At 37.5% G+C, this 23,089-nt stretch overlaps 1 protein-coding gene across 2 annotated transcripts; it reads right to left on the bottom strand.

Annotated features, from left to right (window-relative positions):
- Window positions 1-8,694: 8,694 nt before the first annotated feature.
- On the bottom strand, window positions 8,695-20,963 carry kbtbd8 (kelch repeat and BTB (POZ) domain containing 8). 2 transcript variants are annotated; one of them, XM_073072344.1, is made up of 4 exons: window positions 20,850-20,963; window positions 17,255-17,462; window positions 15,323-16,440; window positions 8,695-10,638 (listed from the first exon to the last, which is right to left on the bottom strand). In XM_073072344.1, exons 1-4 carry the CDS (start codon window positions 20,863-20,865, stop codon window positions 10,175-10,177), a joined length of 1,806 nt encoding a protein of 601 aa, XP_072928445.1. In that variant the 5' UTR covers window positions 20,866-20,963; the 3' UTR covers window positions 8,695-10,174. The 2 variants fall into 2 exon arrangements, with proteins under 2 accessions (XP_072928445.1, XP_072928446.1); XM_073072345.1 differs by having other exon boundaries at window positions 17,361-17,462; window positions 20,850-20,879.
- Between the last annotated feature and the right edge of the window lie 2,126 nt (window positions 20,964-23,089).

The following is a 23,089-nucleotide window of genomic DNA, read 5'->3' as shown; positions in this document are numbered from 1 at the left end:
ATCATTCCACATTGTGCTAAATTATGGAATTTGCATTAGGGTTGATAAAGTCACATTCTCTGCTCACTGTAAAGAATTCTGTCTACAAGGATCTAGCAGTCTCTAAAATAAGGATTTCACTTTCTCTGCCAATAATTATAATCATCCCCTTTTATGAAAATTCTCTGGTGTCCAAAAGGGAAGTCATCAGGCATGTTGCTCAGCCAATTTTACTGAAGAACACTCAGGTAGCAATTTAAGTAAAACAAGTAAAAAATAATTACCCTTCCAACATTTTGTAGAAGGTGAAATCGAGATTGCAATATACAAATTATTAAGTGGAAACAGAAGTATCAGTTCATAAGAGATTACTTTTTATCGTCAGCAGGAATGCAATTTTGGCTTATTCACTTTCCAACCTGATTCATATATACAGGAGCTCCCCAGATTACCAATGACCTGTTAACAGAAATCCAACATTACACAATTTTGCCTGCACATTTTCAAAGCATTTTTAAAGATGATAATGGTACAATAATAAAATGCTTTGTGGATACTGTATATATCTTATTAGTTTAACTAAAGGTAGTGTTATGACTAATATTCACTGAAATGGCAAGATCTTAGCAGGTGTATGTAGAGATATTCAGTATGAGCATCTATAGAAAAAGAATATTTCTGACATGGAGAGTTCTCAGGAATGGAACGCTGGGAACTGAACCTCCTGACCATATCTACATAGTTTTATGAATTTAGTTGCTGCCACACGATTGGCTGATTAGATATTTGCATTCATGTGCAGGTGAACAGGTGTGTATAATAATGTGGCCACTGAGTGTATATAAAATATCACACCATTTTCAGCTGTATTTTTACACACAGTAGATTTTTATAAATGCAAACACGAGAAAACCTATAGATGCTGGAAATTCAAGCAACACACGCAAAATGGTGGTGGAACGCAGCAGGCCAGACAAGCATCTATAGGAAGAAGTACAGTCGACGTTTTTTCATATGTTTTCATATGTTCACTGATTTGTGTAGCAAGTGCTGGAGAAGACTAATAAAAAGGCTGTGATGGTGTGGCAAATCATTGATAGCAACTTCTGATTTTCAGAACATTTTGTACGCCACATCTTATTTAATAAACCAGAAAGGTATGAAAAGAGCTAGTGTAAAATAGTGTAAGGGATGTCCTTGAATTTCAGTAAGGCATTGATTAGAGTCAAAAAATCCACTTCTAACAGCATGAATGCAAACTGTAGATTTTATCATCAAGTTTTTCTCTTACAATGTAAGTTATTGTTATTGCAAAGTCCAGGGTATTTTACTACAAACTGTCTCTGGGTTGCAAACTCTCATCTTATGGACACCCATGGAGCTCCCATAATAACATGAATTTCTAAAGTCCTACATGCATACAAGTGTTCATTCAAGTAACCCAGCGAATTTCCATGCTCTCCCCACTTTCAGTAATTGTTTTTGCTCATGTCTTTTGTTTTTAATGCCATTTGTTACAAAACTGTGGAGGAATGGTTAATATAGAGTGATTTTTTGTGTATTTTCCAATGTATGGACAATATGGACAAGGAAGTTTAGTAAAAACAGAATCCATCTGTTACCCAGATTCTGTTTGGTCAGTCATCTCTTGAACAGATTTGTAAGTTCATTTGCACCTTTTGTGTGCTTTTGCTGTTAATTTGACCTTTACTGGAATCGAGACCACAATGAACTTCAAAAACATCTCCTACACCACTCGAAGCCCTTTCTCTTTTCTTACTATGCAGAATGTTACAATGTTATGAAGATCATGAAACCAGATCACATCCAAATTTATGAAACTTGTTGTCACTCTAAGAGCCACCTAAATTTTGTTGCATCAAGTATAGTCAATTGTAAGTGATTAAAGTTTTTCCATTGTACATATTCTGCTGCTAACACTGATGTATGTGTCAGATGAAATGTTTGTTCAGCTTCCAAATACACTGGATTCTGGCTAATTGGGACACATCTGCCCAATTAGCCAAACTTTCATGGAAATCGTTAAAAATGTATAGAAAGCGACAAATTACCATTTAACTGAGTAACAAATTATGTATTTGAATGAAATACAGAACATATTAGAATAACAATACTAGTGTAGTACTATAAAACTATGGTTCCTAATAGTTATCAATGGAGGAATTCATCTACAGTGCCTTCTGCTGCCTCCTTTTGGTTGACTGAACGTACCAGCACAGACCCTAGTGCAGATAATGGATTGACTACATACAATGCATTCGACGATTGCATCCTCCAAATCCCCATTTTCATTCTACCATTCAAGGTGATTGTTGAAACCTAATTCTTTGCAGTTCCTAACTTGTGAAATTGTCTCATTTTCACACCCAGCCATTTCTGGCATCTCCAAACATGAAGGCTAGAAACCACAGTGAGCAAAACGGTTTTGAATTGACTTGCTGTTTATTTCTTGCCAACTACCAGTGATCAAAATCACTGCTTTTTGAACACAAACACACACAGCTGACATTATTTTAAAACTATTCACTCTAAGCACAGTTTATGTGTTTAGCGACCACACAAGTGCACGTGACTGACACTATTTAGAAACTTCGGCAAATGTCCCGGTCCAATTAAGCGGCATAGTGCCCGAAATAAACAAAGGGAAACCCAGCAATTTCCTCAATTCATTTTTGGTCTTTAAGAATTGTCTCAAATATGTGGCTGTTCGAATTAATAGATGGCCCAATTAACCAGAATCTGCTGTATACAATTAGCTCCACAGTAAATGAACAAGGGCTGGATTTCTCTAAACTGGTTTATTAGAAAATCAATAAAATTTTCATTCAATAGATAGGTTTATTTCACAGGAAATTCTTGGCCCAAATAAATTATTTTTTGAAATTTTAATCATGTATCTACCTCCTAATATAGGTGAAAATAGAACTTCCTTCATATTTATACAAAACTGAATCTATATAGTTTAGTTCTAAATAAAAACCTAACACATGCCATTTTTAATAATCCTGATTATGCTAACCTTTACTGGAAGGACTATTTCAAAGAAAGAAATACAATGACTACAGGAATACAAGAAATAACAAGGAAATGCTACACCATTGCTTGAATTTAGATAAAGACAAAGTAACATCAGAAGCAGCTTCATACTACTTTTCATGCACATGGTAAATGAAGTAGTTTCAGTGGACACATTTACCTACACTTCCTTTCTGGTCAGGATGACACCTGGGTACAATGCTCCTTCAGTTGTCATCCTCTAGATGGATCATGAAACTATATATTTCAGTTCTTTTATGTCTTTTACATTTGATTTTCATCTCTAATATGATTCTAGAACCGTCGGAGCCTGTGATTTCCTGCCTGAGAGGGTTCAGGGAGGCACAGGCAGTGTGAGCAAATGACATGGCGGGCAAGCAGCAGGACCGGGTGGCAGCTGATGTCTGACTCCATTTTGCAATTAAAGCAAAGAGGGAAATTGAAGCGTCAAGGTAAGTGTGGGGGGTGAGTGCTGGCTGCCTGTCTTTTGATCACTCTGTATAGGTGGTAGGGTGTGGGAGAGAGCTTGCCGCTATGCCCAGAGAGTGTTGCTCAGGATTTCTGCATTTTGGATGTGGACTTGGGACTATAGAATTTTTTTTCAGTCTTATAGTTTTATTCATATTCTGTGTTTTCACCCAATCTTTCTCATTTTCTTTCGTGTGGGAAGAGGATTTGGGGGGGGATGGTGTTCAATGTGCCTGTTCCATTTTGTTCATTTTTTTTGCATGGGGAGGTGGGATTTGGGATTGATGATTGTGCTGTCTTTCTTTTCTTTCTTGGTTTCATGGCTATACTGAGAAAAAGAATTTCAGAGCTGTATACTTTGATAATAAATGTACCTTTGAACCTTTGAAGTACACTTAAGCAAATCGCAAAGAAAACAAATGCCTGCAAATGACCTCAATTGCCATAAAACATCTTGTAGGCAATGGAGTACTTTAAATATTCTCCACTCTCTATTAAAAGTAGCAGCTAATTTGCACATATCAAAGTCCTAATTCGAGAAAATTTGTCATGTTTCTTTTGAGGAATATTGCCCATGATGCAAGAGAAAATACTGCAGTTCTAAAGAGTCAAGTTCCTACAAATACAGCTGAAACAATAAACATTTCCGTTAATGTCTCATTTGAAAAAAGACACTTCCAACAGAACTATACCATCCTCCTCAATTTTGTTCTTAACTCATGGAGTTAAGAAAAATGGTGGGGGGGGGCATATCTCATTGAAACCTACTAAATATCAAAAGGCCTAGATATGGTGGACTTGGAGATGATGTTTCCAATAATGAAAGAGTCTAGGACCAGTGAACACAGCCTCAGAATAGAAGGACATCCCTTTAAAACAGAGATGATGAGGAATTTCTTTAGCCAAAGGATGGCAAATCTGTAGAATTCATTTCCAAGATGGTTGTGGAGGCCAACTTATGGGGCATATTTAAAGTCCAGGTTGATAAGCTCTTGATTAGTAAGGTCATCAAAGTTTATGGGGAGAAGGCAGGAGAGGGGGTTTGAGAAGGAAAAATAAATCAGTCATGATCAAATGGTGCAGGAAATTTGAAGGGCCAACTGGTCAAATTCCACTGCTTTTGATCTTTGAAGTGCAGTGAAAGAAGATGGGACTTGCATCAACTTAGTTGCTTCTTCAGGGTGCAAAATATCATTAACAGTACACCTGCAACTTTTCTTGTACTCTAGTAATCAGCACCCTACAAGAACATTGCTCACCTTGCTTGCAGGTACAAGAAAATGCTTTGGCAAGATGCCTTGTGCTTTGAGGCCATGAATCTTTGCATAGCATACAACAAAATGCAAAAAGAGCTCCTCATATAGTGGATGTGCTGTTAACAGCTGCTTCTGGCTCTATCAAAATAACTTTGAAGTTAGGTAAATGAATATACCAATGTGCTAAGTAGTTTAGGGTTGAGAACAAGAGAGCAAATAAAACAGTCTGGCACAAAAGCTCTAGCACCAGTATTTTAAACATTTTTACAGGCTTCTAAAAGAATTCAGTTTACAGCTAGCCCTGATGATTCAAGTAAAAACAGGCACTCATCACCAGCAAATTGTTGCTTATACATATTACTATTTTGAACACGCAAACAAAATGCACCAAATGTAGAATACTGCACTTGATTGTTAAAATTCTTGAAGGACGAAATCATTTGAGTCTTAGAGGGAAACATTCTTTTTGGCCCATTGAAATCATCCTAACCATCCACCACCCATTCACATTAAAACTACATTAAACCCACAATCTTTATCTTCCTACATTCTCATAAACCTCCCTCAAATTCTACCACTTATCTACACAAAGGCAATTTTGCAGTGGCCAATTAACCTACCAACCAACAAACCACCTTTAAAATCTTGTAGCACACTGGCCTTCATCAATCAGGGCACTGTGTAAGAGTTGGGACAGTACTTTGCAGTAGTACAAGTCATTGGTGTGACCACACATGGGGTACCATGTAGAGTTTTGGTCACACTGTTATAGGAAAAGATAAACTGTAAAGCTGGGTCTTTATCCCTCGGAAAGCAGGACTGGGGGCCAATCATATAGAATTGTTTAAAATTATGATAGATGGATGTTATCACAAGAATATTCCATACACCTCCTCTACCCAACTTTGTTTATTGTATGTGAATCTATGCCCTACCTGGTCCCTATGTATAGGGCAGGTATCATACCTTCTACACTTTCAGGGTAAATGTACCTAGGGCGGAGGGAGAAGAGGGGAATTATGGTGAAATATGGAGTGATCCCTGCAGAAAGCAGCAAGGGTGAGGACGGAAAGACAAAACTGAAGGTGTGATTGTGTTGTTTCAGATTCCAGAATCAGCAGTCTCTTGTGTCAAACACATTATTGATATACACACTAAACTCCATTTTTGATATTTTTAATTTATACAATATCCATTTTTTATTACTATGGCAGACAAAAGATCTGAAGTAGTTAAGGAATAAAAAATGACTGCATACAGAATTGTATTTTAAAACAAGACAAACTTCATCCTTTAATCTGTTTATTTCAAGAATATAGTCTCATTTCATTACAAGTCACAGTACTTTAAACTACAGTACATGTATCAAGTAAATCAGCTTATCCTGTCTGAACACCAATTCCAAAGCATCCAAATCATGTGCAAGTACAGCTAGATGCCAATTTACATCTCAGAATTCAAGTCATAAACCTGAACAGACATTTCAAGTCACAAAAGTGTTTAACTATAGCTAAATCTTTGCACACAATGGAATGAGTAGCTTTGACAACTGAACAAAAACTACTACAGGGCAAATTTCTAAGTCCAACAGGTGTTTTACAAAAATGCAGTATTCAACTTCACAAAATCAGAAATCAGCTTTGTAATTTTACAACGCAAGCTAGATAGGTTGAATATCATATGGTGCAATACGCATCACTTACTGAACCAATTTTAGTTAACTGCAGGTTAATTTAATTCTCTTCCCCCCCACCCCCAATGTTGATATCCTCTATAAATAAAGATTGTCCTAAACAGCAGCAATATTCTTTTTAATTTAGAACAAGTTTCTGAAAATTAAATATTTCACTGTATAGTTTCTTACACTTAATGCAAAACTACCTGGAAAGGTGCTTTAAAAAGTTTGCAGTTACCAAGTTGTACAGTGGTTAGAATACACAAGATTCAAGCTAAGCAACCCGATAATGAAAATTTTATGAATCAAAGGAAATAAGAAGTTTGAAATCTCGGGATTTCTGTGGTACTGTGCATTTTCAGAGTTGTGGTCAGCTTCATCTACAACTTATGTACACAATGTTATACATAGAATGGTGTTACCAACAATCATTTTTCCTGGACCTTCATTATTGCTATTAACCTAATGTTATATGTAGCACTAAGTTTACCTAATGCTGAATGTGGGGAATATACTAAGTATTGACATTTTAATTTCAAAATGTAGCTGCCATTTTTATATTTCTGTCCAAAGAAGCAATTCATATTTCCTTTTTTAAGATGTGGTTTAATTAAAAATACAGACAGGACTACAATTTTAAGAGCTTCCAATAACTGAAGCCCTAGAGTAGAAACTGATAGCAGTATTCAGAAATTGTGTAACTTGAAAAATGTAACTATCAACTACAAGGTATTATTCCCTTTTAAGATGCATAACCAAAAATATTATCTTGGTGGTCCATGTAGTCACTTACACCATGTCAGTTTGGAATAGCTTTTGAGACTAATCAGGGGCTAGTTTACTAAAAGTATGAATGCTTCATGTCCAACTGTCTGACATTTGACACCACTTGTGCACAGTCAAACATTGTATAAACCACTCAAATGCAAGAATAAATCTAACTTTGTCATAGCTCTGGAATTCACAGTTAATACCAAGATAATAAAAATTGAATGTATTCCTGCCAACACAAAACAAATTCAAAATTTCACTGATGAAATATTAATCCCACTTTGGAAAATTTTGTATCATATATACTTAACTTCAAATTTTCCATTTAAGCTGGAGCTGTTCCCATGACCACTGTACCTCTAAGGATGGAATCTATCACACCTGCAACTTGATTTCATGCTGCATACTTTTAGCTTAAAAAGGAAGTCCACACTGTATATCAGATTTCAAGTATCTACCCAAGAGTGTGCACATTATCTAAAATGAAATTATATTCAGACATCTTATTCCGTAAACAACTGGCAAAAACAGGTCAACTGCTCAGAAATTTTCAGTTTAATTGCAAGTGATTGCGTTTTTCAAACTAAACTGCAGAGGATGCCTTCTGGTCAATTGGGTGGAAGATATAATTGGATGGAAGAGATAACTGGATTTCATTTCCTGATACATGTAATTGTTTTTATTAGATTGTGTTGAGTTATCTGGTGTTCTCATTATTTTAGGTGATTTTGCCTTTGCACTTCAGCCATGAAGAATTTACCATTAACTGAATTTAAAGATACTTGAAAGCTTAGATGCTACAAGTTGGCAAATTGAGATTCCTGTACACTAGAACTTTCTGCCCAAAATATCCAGTCCATTAGAAATCAATCATTTATGGCAAATGCGATATGCAAAATCTCTACCAAGAAAGTTCAGAACAGTGTGGCTTCCCTGAATTTGAAAGCCCAGGAGTTAAGTACCTTTTTGAAATAAATTTGAGACTGAAGAGCAAGGGTAGAATTTGGAACCATTAGGCAGTGGTTCCAGTTGTGCAGTTCTTGCAACTCCAACATGCTTCCTTGGAAGATATGAGTGGCATTTATTAGGTGCAGTCTATTTGTAAACTACATACACACTTTTCCATTGAGTTTTAAAGATTTTGCATGTTTTGTGAAGTACAAAAAACATTGTTACAGATGCATTGACCTCCACTTCAGACTGTACAAATTGGTTATAGTGATTCAAACAGATGAAGGAAAGAGTTTTCATAATTTACTTGTAAGCACAGTTTGTTAGAAATCACCTGTTTTTTGAAGGAATAATTTTGAAGCAGGCAAGATTTAAAACTGAACATCTAAGAATGAATAAAATAGTGCAAGTGACATCTAAAGGTGGTTGACATTTCTAGACTCAATTCCATAAGAAACAGTTCAACCAAATTCACATTTCACTCCTTCAGTAATTGAAAGATTAGGAAAGGATTATTCCCCCCCCCCCACCCCATAGTGTCTACTGGTTTTTAGATTAAATAGTCATAGTCTTACTACGTTTCTAAAAAATACAAATTGGGTTCTGCCTAGAATTAAGTTCTAAACTGCATATTGGGCCACTTACCTCCCAATACATGCATCTGCTTTCCCTAAATGCCCAGTGACATGCAGATTCAAGGGACATCACTAGATAAATTTAATTTCAAAGAACTAAGTTAGAACCAATTTAAGTCTTTTAGAAAATGTTTAGAAAAATGGGAAGGCTACCTTGTTACTTGCATCCATTAAATAGAAAAATGTGTTATACGTATACTTGTATTGATGAGCAGAATGCAGATGGAATTAAGAGGAAGGTAAACTATTAAGACAAAATAATCAATATGAAATCAGATCAAGGGAGGAATGATTTATGCATGAGCCAGTTCATTGAAATTAGGTGGCATAGTTCACAAAAAACTTCAAGTGAACCAGACAGGAAAAAGATGCACTGCAAGCACAATATATGAAAAAATACACTGCTCTGTGAGGTTTTTTTTTTAAAGATTCTGCAGTAGCCAAAGTGGATTGAATAGTTTGGGGAACAAAGAAAAAAACTATTTTATTCTATCTTACTTTATTCCAGCTAACAAATAAACCATATTGAATGCCTTGGCATAAATCTAATTGCTGCAGTTCCATTCTGCTACACCAAATATGATCCCAACACACAGAAACCATTTAAACCTGAAATATATTTGATGGTCCTTTTTCAAAACGATCTTCACCTTCCTACTCTCCTAGAACTACTTACTGTTACGACAAATGGTAACTGCTCAAAGTAGTTATTTTCATTTCAAAAGTAGCTAGGAATCGTCTCTTGTTAACTGAACACTTTTAGTTTTCAAAGTGTCAAGATATGAAAATTTCATTTCTTAGACTATGAAGGGGCAGGATGAGAAGAAACATGATCACTATTCTCTGCATGGATGCAGACTTCAAGGTTTGACCCCAATAGCTGTAAAGGTTTTTCTACTGATGCAGAAACCATTCCTTCCCATTAAGACCCAGCCAAACTATCTTCACTTTCATGTCAAGTAACTAAATGCAAAGCACTCAATTCACAAATACAGATACAAAATTAATAGCATCTGTATATCTTTAAATTTATACCCGTATCTTAAAGGCTTTAGTTTTTCCATACCATTGGGCAAAGCAAATTCTTACTGACAAGCTGAATTTTGCCTGTTAGTCTGCATAGTTTTAAGATTGCCAGACAATGGACAACTGCTATACAATAAGAAATGCCATTGAAAAAGCCAGATTTAAAAAAAAAATCCAAGTAATTGCACTTTTATATTCCCCAGCACCAGTGAAGTTAGTAAAATTGATTAGAAAACTAAACTTTTGAACCAGTTCAAAAAACACTGCTACTTTCAAAAGCACCCATCCGGTTTCATCAGTGCTTTTAAAACAGCCATTTTCCTTACACATTATTTCATGCAAACGCCAAAAGTAAATCAAAAAACTTTCTGAAGACATTGTGGATAAAGTTTGGCAACAACACATTCAAAATGGCGGCCAAGGTCCCACAGTTTATCAGGTGACTCGTACACCTTCTTCCACTGATCAGATTCTTCATCATACTGGTACAAAGAGTTCTTGCGACTTGTACGGAAAACATGCTCCTCCACCACGACTTGTGTTGCTCGCACAAAGAGATGCGGTTTGTTAAGGAGCAAGAACAGTTTAATGTAGGGATTGGTGGACTGATCTAATGGGAGATCCTTCTTCCGTATCCATTTATTAAGTTGGATGTCATAAGCTTCTACTGTAAGCATCCGCTGATGTGCTTTACAAATTCCTGCTACATAGTAGATTAAATCATTGCAGACAGCTGATAATCCTGCAGATCTAGGCACACTCATTGGTGTCAGGCAACCCCAGTAGTCTTTGTGAGGGTCGTAACACAGAAAAAATTCCCCTAAAACAAAACAAATTAAATTATTTAGACTTCATGCCCAATTCATGTTTCTGACAAAAATGAAGGTAAATATTCAGTTGAATGAGACTGTCTCGACTCTTAGTGCATTACCCTCCATCAGAAACTATAAGACAGTATCAATCAGCCTAATACACGAATAAAGAAATTTAACTACAAACTACACTACTGTGGTGATAGCAAAAAATGTTCAATCCCAAACTCCTGAATTCAATGGTGCTGTGGAACTAGTGTGATGTGAACTCTACATTCTGGGCATTTATTTCCTAGCGTCTAATTTCAAAGATGTGGGAGACAGTCACTTACCTGGCAGCAGCTCATTAAGTTTCAGTTGGGTGATGGAGGACATTGAGGGTGGGGTGTGGTAGCAGGGTAAGAGAAGCCATCCATTGTGAACTATGTTTAGGTTTCTAAATATGCAACATACCAATTCATAAAAATCCTATCCCAAAGCTCTAATAACAACTAGCACCCAATCTGTCAGTCCAGCACCACAAGAAATATTCACATCACCATGTTAGTCAATTTAATAAGCAAATTTTTTGCAGAGAAAATACGAGGGTAAGGTTTTTCCAACTAAATATATGGCACAAAGATGAGCTACAGATGACCATAAAAGATCAACGCCTCCAATAAGTGACCTTTTGGCATCAGGTTATTCAGTAAAATACTATATGATGGTCAAAAATCCTGCATCACATTAAAAGTTTGCAGAATATTGCTGGTTCAGTTGTCTGCTTCATTAGCTAATTTACATCACAGCCTATTGGTAAAATAAGTGTGCCCTCACCAGTCACATTTTTGTGCTTTTATTTTTAAAATTTTACTGAGTTTCAATTTCTATTATCTGCAGAAGTTGAAATGCAAAAAGTCAAATGATAAAAATTAGCCTTTAACAAGAGTGGGAAATGGAATGAAACAAATTAATAGTCATAAGTGATCCAAATTTTTGCAGGAAATCAAAGTAATATATGTAATTATGAATTAAGCTTTTAAAGCTATCCACTAAAATTTACTAGAAAACAAACAAGAGACTTTCTGTATTAAATCAAAGCAGTAAATGGGAATAGAAAGAAAATCTCATTCATTCAGGTTACATCAGGAAATTGAGAAAATAGGGTACCATTAAACACAAAGGTAGCATACACAAATGATTTCAAAGTAACACTCTCCTATCTTCCAAGTCCCACAAAATTGCTAATTATGTAATTAGTAGCTCACTGATGCTTCAGATGAGAAAGATAATTAAGAATTCTGTTATAAGCACTGATATTCTTAGTGTGGCTACAGAGGTATCCAGAGATAATATAAGTATGTGTCAATAATGGTATTGACTGAGGTGTCAGTCACCAATGAATAAAGACTCATGAAATTATGATATTGTAGCCATTAGTGAGACTTGGTTACAGGAGGGGCAGGACTGGCAGCCCAGTGTTCCAAAGTTTTGCTGTTTTAGATCCAACAGAGCAGGAGGAATTGAAGGGAGTGGAATGGTGTTACTAGTCAGGGAAAATGTCACGGCGGTGCTCAGGACAGACTGAAGAACTTGTCTAGTGAGGCTTTATAGGTGGACTTGAGGAGTAAGAAAAGTATGATCATGTTCATTGGGCTATAATATAAACCATTTAGAGGAACAAATTTGTAGACACTGCAAACTTTCGAAAGAAACACAAGGTTGCCATAGTAGGTGATTTTAACTTTCTACCTATTGACTGGGACTCCCAAACTGCAAAAGGACTGGATGGGACAGAGTTGGTCAAATATATTCAGGGAAGTTTCCTTAATCAGTAAAAAGAAGTCTCAATGAAAGAGTGTGTGACACTTGATCTGCTATTAGGGAATGAGGCAGAGCAGTTGATGGAAATTTGTGTAAGGGAATACTTTACATCTAGCAACCACAATGTCATTAGTTTCAAAGTAATTAATGGAAAAGGTAGGTCTGGTCCGTGGGTTGAGATTCTAAATTGAAGAAAGGCCAATTTGATGGTGTCAGAAAGGATTTGCAAAGAGCGGATTGCAACAGGCCATTTTCTGGCAAAGGTGTACTTAGTACCTTGGAAGCCTTCAAAAGTGAAACTTTGAGTACAAAGCTTGTATGTACCTCAGAACAAAAGATATGATAACAGGTTTAGGGAACCTTAGTTTTCAAGAGATATTGAGGGTGATTAAGAAAAAAGTGCACAGCAGCTATAAGCAGATAGAAGCAAATGAGATACTTAGAGAGAATGCAAGAAAACACTTTAGTAAAGGGAGGGCTAAAAGAAGGCATGAGGTTGCCCTAGCAGACAAGGTGAAGGAGAACCACAAGGGATTCTACAGATACGTTAGAGGCAAAGGATTGCAGGGGGAAAAAATTAATCCACTGGAAGATCAGAATGGTAATCTACATGTGGAGCCAAGAGATGAAGGAGATCTTAAATTGATTTTTTGCATCTGTAATTTCTCAGGAGACAGTCTATAGGAGTGAGGCAAAACAGCAAAAAGGTCATGGACTCCATACAGATTACAGAGAAGGTGTTTGCTGTCTTGAGGCAAATTACGGGGGATAAATCCCCAGGATATGACAAGGTGCTCCCTTGGATCCTGTGGGAGGCAAGTGCAGAGATTGCAGGAGCCCTAGCAGAGATACTTAAATCATCCTTAGTGACAAGTAAGGTGTAGGAGGATAGCTAATGTTTTTCCACTGTTTAATAAAGGCTCTAAAAAGAAACCAAGAATTCAAGAAACCAAGAACCTGACACAAGTAATTGAAAAGTTACTGTAAGGTCATCTGAGGGACTGGATATGAGCATTTGCATAAACATGGACTAAATAAGCATAGTCAGCATGGCTTTGGTGCAGCAAGTCATGTCCAATCAATCTTAAGAGTTTGAGGAAGTTACCAGGAAAGTTGATGAACGCAAGGCAGGGGATGCTGTCAACAGACAGCAAGGCATTTGACAAGATCCTGCATGGAAGGTTGGTCAAGAAGGTTTGATCACATGGCATTCCAGATGAGGTAGTAAATTAGACATTGCCTTTGTGGGAGAAGCCAGAGTGTGGTAGTAGAAGCCTAGAGTTCATAGCAGGATCTGGACTAGCTGGAAAAATGGGCTGAAAGTTGGCCGATGGACTTTAACGTAGGCAAGTGCAAGGTGTTGCACTTTGGTAGGACCAACCAGGGAAGGTCTTATACAGTAGGGCTCCATACAGGGCACTGAGGAGTGCAGTACAACAAAGGGATCTGGTCATACAGGTGCATAATTCATTGGGAGTGGCATCACAAGTAGATAAGATGTAAAGAAAGATTTTGGCACACTGGCCTTCATAAATCAAAAGTATGGGATGATACAAGAGATGGGATGTTATGTTGAAGTTACACGAGACGTTGGTGAGGCCTAATTCGGAGTACCTTGTGTAGTTCATCTACCTACAGGAAAGATGCAAATAAGGTTGAAAGCACAGAGAAAATTTACAAGGACATTGCCAGGACTGGAGGGCCTGAGTTATAAGGAAATATTAAACAGGTTAGAACTTTATTCCTTAGTTCATAGAAGTTTAAGGGGAGATTTGATAGAGGTAGACTTGGGTGGGACAACTAGAGGTCATGGATTAAGGGCAGAAGGCGAAAAGTTTAATGGGAACACGAGAGAAAACTTCTACACTCAAAGGGTAGCGAGTGTGAAATAAGCTGTCAAAACAAGCTCAAGTTCAGTGTTTAAGAGGGGTTTGGATAAGCACATGGACAGAGGGGGTATGGAAGGCTGCAAGTCCAGTTGTAGGTCAATGGGAATTGTCAGTTTAAAGATTGGCAGAGATAGACTGTTTCTGTGCTGCATTTTTCTATGACTGACTCTCATTGACAAGCAAGAACAGCTTTAACAGTCATGTTGATATAGTGCAGCACCACAGCACTGAGTTGGCTTGGAAAATTTAATTTACCTTAGAAGATATACACTCAATAGCCACTTTGTTAGATACAGAAGTGAATCTGGTGAGGTCTTCTGCTGTTGCTGCCATCCACTTCAAGGCTTGATGTGTTGTGTGTTCAGAGATGCTCTTATGCACATCACTGTGGTTATTTAACTTGCTGTTGCCTTCAAGTCAGCTTGAACCAGTCAAGCCATTCTTTTCTGACTTTTCATTAACAAGGCATTTTGTCCACAAAACTGCTGCTCACTGGATTTTTTTTTTGTACCATTGTCGATAAATTCTAGAGCCAGGGTTCCCAACCTTCTTTATGCCATGGACCAATACCATTCAGCAAGGGGTCTGTGGATCCCAGGTTGGGGAACCCCGCTCTAGAGACCGTTGTGCGTGAAAATCCTTCCCAGGTACTCAAACCACCCTGACTAACACCAACAATGATTCCATGGTCAAAGTCAGTTTGATTACTTTTCTTCCCTATTCTGATGTTTGATTCGAACAACAACTAAACCTGTTGACCATGTCTGTATGGATTTTATGCAGAGTTGCTACCGTATGATTGGTTGATTAGATATTTGCATTAATGAGGTACACAACTGCGCCTAATAAAATGGCCTTTGAATGCATTTCCACCAGTTGGCAAAAAGTAAATGCAAATTAAAACAACCCACCGCAGTAATCAATTATTGGAATATAGTACACTACATATTGAATGGTGACATTAACACAAGAGCACAATAAACAAAACACTCAACCTTACCTTGTAATACATAGATATTATCCTGATGTGCCACAGCAGTGTGAAATTCCATAGCAAAAGGCATTGGACAGACAGCCGTCCAGCAATTGTCTCTGCTATCATAGCACTCCACTGATTTTAATGCATTCCGTCCATCACCTTCATACACCCGACCTCCAATTGCATATATTTTATTACAACAATAAACTAACTTGCACCCTATTCGCGCCCTTAGCAATGAAGCTCTCGGAAGCCATCTATTTGCTGCATGGTCATGCATCCAGAAATCACTTTCTGCTTTATGATCTATAGAAACATCACTGTTACTTGGTCTGTAACCTCCTGCTATGTAAATGTCATTATCAGGCGATACCAGGATTCCCACCTCCCTCAAGTCATTGGGAGGTTTGCATAATTTGAAGACTTCTCCTGTGACAATATCTAAACAAGGCACAGTTTGTTTCTTTCCTGAGTGTTTGTTGGCAGCTTCAAAGCAGATAATCATCTGTGAAGCAGTCATACCAAGTCTTGGCCTACAGCCATCAGCCCCTTCGCTATTTCCATCTTCTGGGGAGTTTCTAGCCATAGCCTGTGCAAAAGTGCAAGGGATTTTCTTTAAAAAATTCTCATCCATCAGAGGTACACGTATACATTTGGCAAAAATGTCTGCAAGATCTGGCTCTCTTTTGTTCCTATTATGATTGAGCCACAGAATTATGCTTTCAAAAACATGCTCTTCCTTTTCTACATTTAAGTCATCACTGTTTAGGATGCTCGTGAGCTGGTCTTTAGTCAAATGGAGGAATTCTTGCTCTTTGGCAACACACAAAATTTTCTTTCTAATGTAATCTTGGGATTTCTCTTTTAACTCCTTGTGTCCATAAGCATCAGCAAACATAAAAACCCCAATAGAATTCTGCGGATCCAGTCGGCTGATCATGTACTGAGCACACTGGTCCTGCAAAGATGGAATCTGGAAGAGACTAGCAGCTGTGAAAAGAGCTTGTACATTGATCTCTGTTAATAATATTCGGGAAGTATAGGCATAGTCCAACACAAGCCTCATTGCATCCTCTTCCACTCCCACAATTCGCACTCTTTTCTGTGTGCTCTCTGTAAGGCCACTTGTGAACATAGACCTATAAAATTGAAGGTCAAACAAATTGAACTCATTTTAAAACAAGTTTTATCTACATGATATTAAGCATTATAAAGTCATATTTTCATACAATAACTAGCAATTAGGTAATTTGTGGAAAATCATAGCAAGAAACCATAGGTAGCAAAGATCTGATCAATGTTATTTATTACTTGGGCACTGAGAAGGATTTAAGATGCCCAATATGTTTAGATCTTTTGAACTATTTGAAAAGTGGGAAACTGAAATTAGATCTGAAAGAGTTTCAGTGTTACACTGGGATAGCTTAACATAGGTAATTATGTGCCAGTGACACTCCTTAATTACTAAATATTAACCAATTATAATAAAAATTGACAGCTCAAATTCCAAATCTTAACCATCTTACTCAGAAACTTCATGAAAGCACCCAGAATTAAATAGAACCAACATGATCAATGATAACTGTAAGCAAAGAATTAATTTTCAAACTTCTAATTTTGATCAACAAGTTGAAAGTTCCAATGAAGCAAATTAAACTTTTCCATTGATTACAGCATAGCATGATTATAATATAGCAAGACTAATGAATCTTTGTAACTATGCTGCAGTTTAGCTCCTTATAATATTTAACTTGGAAACTCGAACAACTTGTTCATTCATTTGCATATCACTGGAACACATTCTCTAAAATTACTTTTAATTAAAACTTAAACTGTTCACAACTTAGCTCTGATTGAATAAAGTTTCACTACTCTTTTGCCACTGCTTTGATACGCCATAAGCTGATGTGCAATATTAGTATGCAACTAGCTACCAAAACAGCAAAAGCGTACCTAAAGTAAGGACTAATTGCAGCGAGAACATTTCGGTGACAGGAAAACGGTTTTCCATGATCTACCTCCACCACAATGTCTGTCAGCTGCTGTTCATCGTACATACGTTTAAGCTGCTGCAGTATGCAACATGCATGAGAAGGGTCCATCCCGACATTCTGGCTTGGACTTGAAATTCCATTGTGTCCCAATAAAAACTTGTTCAATTCTGTAAAAAGATACACATACTCATTGCTTATCAGAAAAAGTTTTAAAAACAATCACCCTCAGATTTTAACCCCTAAAAATATTTAAATATTAAACAATCTACAGCATACCCAAAATATTAACCTTTTATAAAATTCTGACAAAGATAAATATGCATTTCAGCTGCTCTTGTTTAATCCCAGAACACAGGCAGAAAGAATGTTACAATACATTTTCCTCAAGCCTCAGCACAAAATCAAAACCCAGCTGTAGCCAAGCCAATACTCAATAGCAAAAAAGGTAGAAAATGCTCAAAAGTTTAATTAGTCTTAACCTCATTCTTAGAAGCTGCTGTACATTAGAGATCACCAGAATAAAACACACTTCCATGAATTAGCCTTGTAAGAAATGCCAAGGTAAAAGGTCTTTACTGTGCTGCAGCAACAGCTATGTGACAACCAAGTATTTCAGTGCAATTTAATTCAAGGCATACACTATTCAGATGCAAAGTAAAGAAGCATGATTTGCAAATACTTTATAGGGAGCCACATTTAAATGTTGAGTTTACTTTAAAATAAGACAAAAAATCATAATATTGCATATTTAGGGCCCATCTTCACTCAGGAAAGGAATGTTGCATTGATTGAATTAATACTGAAAAGAGTTGATGAAGTAGCATAAATAATTTTGGGATTATTGCTTTGCAATTCAGAAGTAATTCAAAAAGAATCACAGAAGGGATGAGATTTTACTACTGAATTAATCAAATGCTGAATTCAAAACTAGAAATGGAACAGATTGCACACAGTTCAACCTCAAAACATTGCTAAAGATCAATACTTTTAAATGAAGATATACATAGCAACAATTTTGCCTATACCCAAGCATCACAATTCAATAAGTCATGACCAGATGTAGTTTTGTTTTGACATGGTTGAACTAGAAATGCTGACAACATTAAGGAAGTTTCTTTGTATATGGACTAACCCTCTTTGTGGAACAAAACCTAATCATTTAACAAATGTCACATACTGTACCAGTCATACAGAATCATGCGCCAGAGATATGAAACTGCAATGACTGAAGTAGCAAACCAAAGGCTAATATCTTACAAAGGCCTGCTTCAAATACAAATATGCCCAAGAATCAAGATCGATGTTCATTATTCTGGTCAAAGACAAGTGAACAGTCTGTTGATCAACAACTTCAATGCTTATGTCCCATCTTTCAAGAACATACAGTATTTCCAGATTCTACTTGGAGGAAAAAGACAAGTTTCAGACCTTGAACATCAAATTCATTAACCTTGCACCAGTCTCCCTTATTCATGCCACAAATTATTTCCAAATCTGACACAAAGACATCCATTTTTTTTTACCGTGCTTCCATTTAAACAAGATATTGAACAGTCAGACAAAAGATGTCTAAATTTCATGACAAATTATGAAAGACTCAATTTTATTTAAAGATGACTATTTCAGCCTTTAATGTTAAAGCAAATAGTTGCAGGACATATATAAAAGTCCAATTCATATTGCTTAAGCATCCAAATCCATTACCCAGAAAGCAGGTAAACGGTAAATAAGAGTACAATTTGGATTTGGAAATCAGAATAAGTTAATACAGAACTGGAAAGGGAGGCTAATGGAATACAAGACGTGAATACCCAATAGTGCTAGAAACAGAAGCCGCAACAAATCACTTCCCATCAACTTTTGAAAATATTGCCATCACTGTGCTTTTTCTTTTCTGTTGGTAGAATCAAGTTGTAAGAACATAAAAGCATGAATAAGGATAGCAATTCAGTGAGACGGTGACAGATGCTGCATCTACTCTACTGCTCAATTCCATTTAGTATCCGAAAATCTGCTAGTGGAAATAAATTTTTGGATGCTTAAGGAGTGTCAATACATTAAAGATGACTATACAGCTGCACAGGTGGTGTTTCTAACACCAAGGACAATGACTGTGTACCCTCAATGTTGCACCGGAGGAATTTCTGCTCTTCCAATACTTGCCATCAAACAATGTAAAAGAATGGAAAGATCAAGACAGTAATAAAATGGAACCAAGCACTGTTTGTGTACTAGTCCAAACTAAGTTTTGTCTCAAATCGTCATGAAGGAGCAGAATGCAGATGAGAAATACAAGCACCAAATACAAATCTTTTGAGGAGACCAAAAGTTATAATGAAATAAAATTTAATACAGGTTAAGATACCCAAGTTTGAATCTGGTCCTGTGTTGAGATTATAGTAGGAGTTATGCAAGGTTAATAAACATTTTGTCTGGTTTTCTAAAGTGAACACTTAGAGGTATGATCAAATGAATGCAGAACCATGTAATAGAAAATACTGAGTTATGAAATAAAGTACTTAAAAATACAAGTACCTGTGACAGAAAATCAAGATCAAACAGAAAGAATGCATAAAATTTGAGAAAAGTGCTTTGTTATAACTAGTCTTATGAAAGGATAAGAAATTCAGACCTGGAGCTAACTGAAAGAATCTTTCAATATTTAAGAAATGATTAGATCAATGGTTGAAGCTGATAAGGAAATACACTAATGTCAACCTAATTTTTCAACCAGAGTTGAATGCTACAATCCTTACAAATGAACTGACCAAAATAAAGTCTTTAAAGATATAGTACGCTCCATTAACTACAATTCTTTCTATAATGTCTCAAACATTCTCAAGACAACTGCTAACAATATCCAAACCAAATGAATCTCAATTAATATGGAGTCAGTTATTACCCATCTCGTAAACATTGATCTTGGAGCTGCAGTACACGTTCTTGAATTAACACGGAGCTCATCAAATTAAAGATGAATTACAATTTACATCTTCCGCAGAGATATAACCTGCTGCTCACACTGACATCCTTCTGATCATTTTCAAATTACTTGATTATTTGGGAAGTTATCGGGTTAATTTTAATTGTTAAACTTCACATTTTAAAATCAGAGTGAAGGAACTAACACTCGCTAGCAAAGGAGCTAAAGAAGTTTAAAGTTGGTCACTGTTTAGTGTAATACAAAAGAAACCTTGAACAAGACACGTTAATTCTCGAAGCAAAGGAACAAACAAAAGGTGGAAGACTCCACAAAAACAAGGGCAGCGTCAGTGAAGTGAATGAGTAATGAAAGGCAGAAGTCCCCAGGACGTCTCATCTGGAGCCCAGAACCCGGACCCCTGGCATGGGGCCTGCAAACCCTCACCCTAGCCCCTCACTGACCCCACCTCTGTTTCCAAGCTTGCCCCCGCCTCTCCCACATAGACACCGCGATCGCGCTTCGGCACCGGCTCCCAACACGGAGAACGACGACACCCAGTCCCCCCCGGCGTCCGCCGCACAGCCTCCTGCTCCCATAACACAAGAAACAGCAGCAACACCACAACACTAACCCGCTGCTGCAGCCATTCTACCAGCTCGAATAACGGCAGCAGCCGCCCCTTAACCTTTTGTGGCGACCCAGCCGCAGCCAATCACTTGCCGCCGGCGCCGCGCGTGCCCCGGTGCGTGCACGCCCCTTCCTCGTGCGCGCGCCCCCACCCAGCCACCCTGCGGTGCACGCCGGGAGCGTACCCTGGCTCATCGAGGCCGGGTGCCGGACACGGACGGCAGGGTTGTCCGGGGTCTTCGCAGCTCAGCTTCCTCTCCGAGTACAGCCAGAAATTAAACTTAATTGCCGTGAAAAGAAAATCGGGGCTAATTATTAAATATCCTTGATCCAAGATCTTGAGGATTGAATGTGTAAGTGTTGAATGTGAAAAGATTGCATTGCTGGGGAGAGGGACCAGGGATATTCTTTCGGCGACTTGTACAGAGTTGCGAAAGAATATTCTGACTATTGGCCTTTGACTTAAGATTTCAGCTCTCTTTGCTGATGAGGGAAAAAACTGAGTCTATGGTGCTGTGGAGAGAAGAGGAGAAAGCATACCGGAGAAGATCCAATCAAAAAACAGGCTGAAAATCCGAACAAAACACAGAAAATGCTGGAGTAACTCAGTAGGCCCGAAACGTGCTCTTTTCCATAGATACTGCCTGGCTGTTGAGTTCCTCCAGCCTGTTGTCTATGAAGCTTTTGTGATAAGGAGGTTCCATAACTGCAGTGGAGTGTAGTCTGTCATATCTTTTGCCACAGAGTGATTCCAGGATATATTCAAGTTGTGTCCATGGTGCTTGAGTCATTCGTATCACTGATAAGACGCAGAACATTCTGACAAGAAAGATAAAACAACATGGTGTATTTTGCCACCAGAGTTAAGGACTGAAAAAGATGAATTTCTTAAAAAATTTTAGAAGCTGAGAAAGAGAATAAGAAGCAAACTATAGAAGTTCTCTTGCAAAATTATTAAAGGGTTTGACTGGTTAGATGTGGGTAAAATGTTTCTCTTTGCAGAGTGATGAACGACCAGGCGCACAATTTCAAAATGAACATTAGGCAATGTGAGATACGTGTATGTATAAAATTACCAAGAAGTTACTGAATCTTTGGAATCAAAGAGACACCCAGAGACATCTGGCTCAGTCGATATCTTCATTCAAAACAGAAAAGTTCTGAACTTTCAGGAGTTTGAAGGATATGGGTACTTTGCATGAAAATACAAAACTTTGCAGACTTTTATGAATACAAAACAGACGTGAAGAGCTGGAGATCTGGCTCATGTTCATCTTATATGTATAGAACAAAGTCAAGTTGTTATTGTCACCATATACTGTCTTGAGATTCATTTTTTGCAGCCATTCCCAGGAAAACAATACAATAAAGTAGAATCAATTACACATAAAAACAATGACTGTCAAACAACGAATGTGCAAAGGAAGACAAACTCTGCAAATAAAATTTAAAAAAAACAAATGATCTGGGGCAGAATTAGCCCATTCAGCCCTTTGAGTCAACTCTTGTCATTCCATCATGGCTGATTTATTATCCTTCTCAACCTCATTTGCCTGCATTCTCCCCATAACCTTGAACCCAATAACTTGGCCTCCACAGCTGTCTGTGGTGATGACTTCCACACATTCACTATCTGGCTAAAGAAATCCCTTCCATCTCTGTTCTAAATGGACATCCCCCTGGTCTGAGGCTGTTCCCACTACTCTGACACTCCCCCCACTATATGGAAACATCCACTGTCTAGGCCTTTCAATATTCGAAAGGTTTCAATGAGATCCCCCTTCATTCTACTAAACATCAGCAAGTACAGGCCCAGAGCCATCAAATGCTCATCATACATTAACTCTTTCGTTCCTGGAATCATTTTCGTGAATCTGGACCTTCCCCAATAATTACACATCTTAAATAAGGGGACTAAAATGCTCAGCATAGTACAAGAGCAGTCTGACCAATGTGTTATAAATACTCAGCATTACATCCTTGCTTTTATATTCTTGTCCTCTTGAAATGAATGCTAATATTGCATTTGCCTTCCTTGCCACCAACTCAACTGGCAAGTTAACCTTTAGGAATCTTGCATGAGGACTCCCAAATCCCTTTGCAATTCAGATTTTTTTTTTTAAATTTCCCCCCACTCAGAAGATAGTCTATGCCTTTATTCCTTCTACCAAAGTGCATGACCGTACACTTCCCTACACTGCATTCCATCTGCCACTTTACCCATTCTTCTGATCTATCTAAGTC

This window comes from Hemitrygon akajei, chromosome 19 (genome assembly GCF_048418815.1).
Source record: "Hemitrygon akajei chromosome 19, sHemAka1.3, whole genome shotgun sequence".
Taxonomy (NCBI): Eukaryota; Metazoa; Chordata; class Chondrichthyes; order Myliobatiformes; family Dasyatidae; genus Hemitrygon; species Hemitrygon akajei.
The sequence above is the reverse complement of the archived record's forward strand: the minus strand, read 5'-3'. Positions and strand labels throughout refer to the sequence as shown.

Bases quoted from the DNA above. Each gene is read 5' to 3' on its own strand.
- kbtbd8 (XM_073072344.1), bottom strand. The intron at 16,441-17,254 runs GTACGCTTTTGC...TCAATTTTATAG, and splicing joins GCAATTAGTCCTTACTTTAG to GTCTATGTTCACAAGTGGCC. The intron at 10,639-15,322 runs GTAAGGTTGAGT...GTTTTGTTTTAG, and splicing joins TAATATCTATGTATTACAAG to GGGAATTTTTTCTGTGTTAC.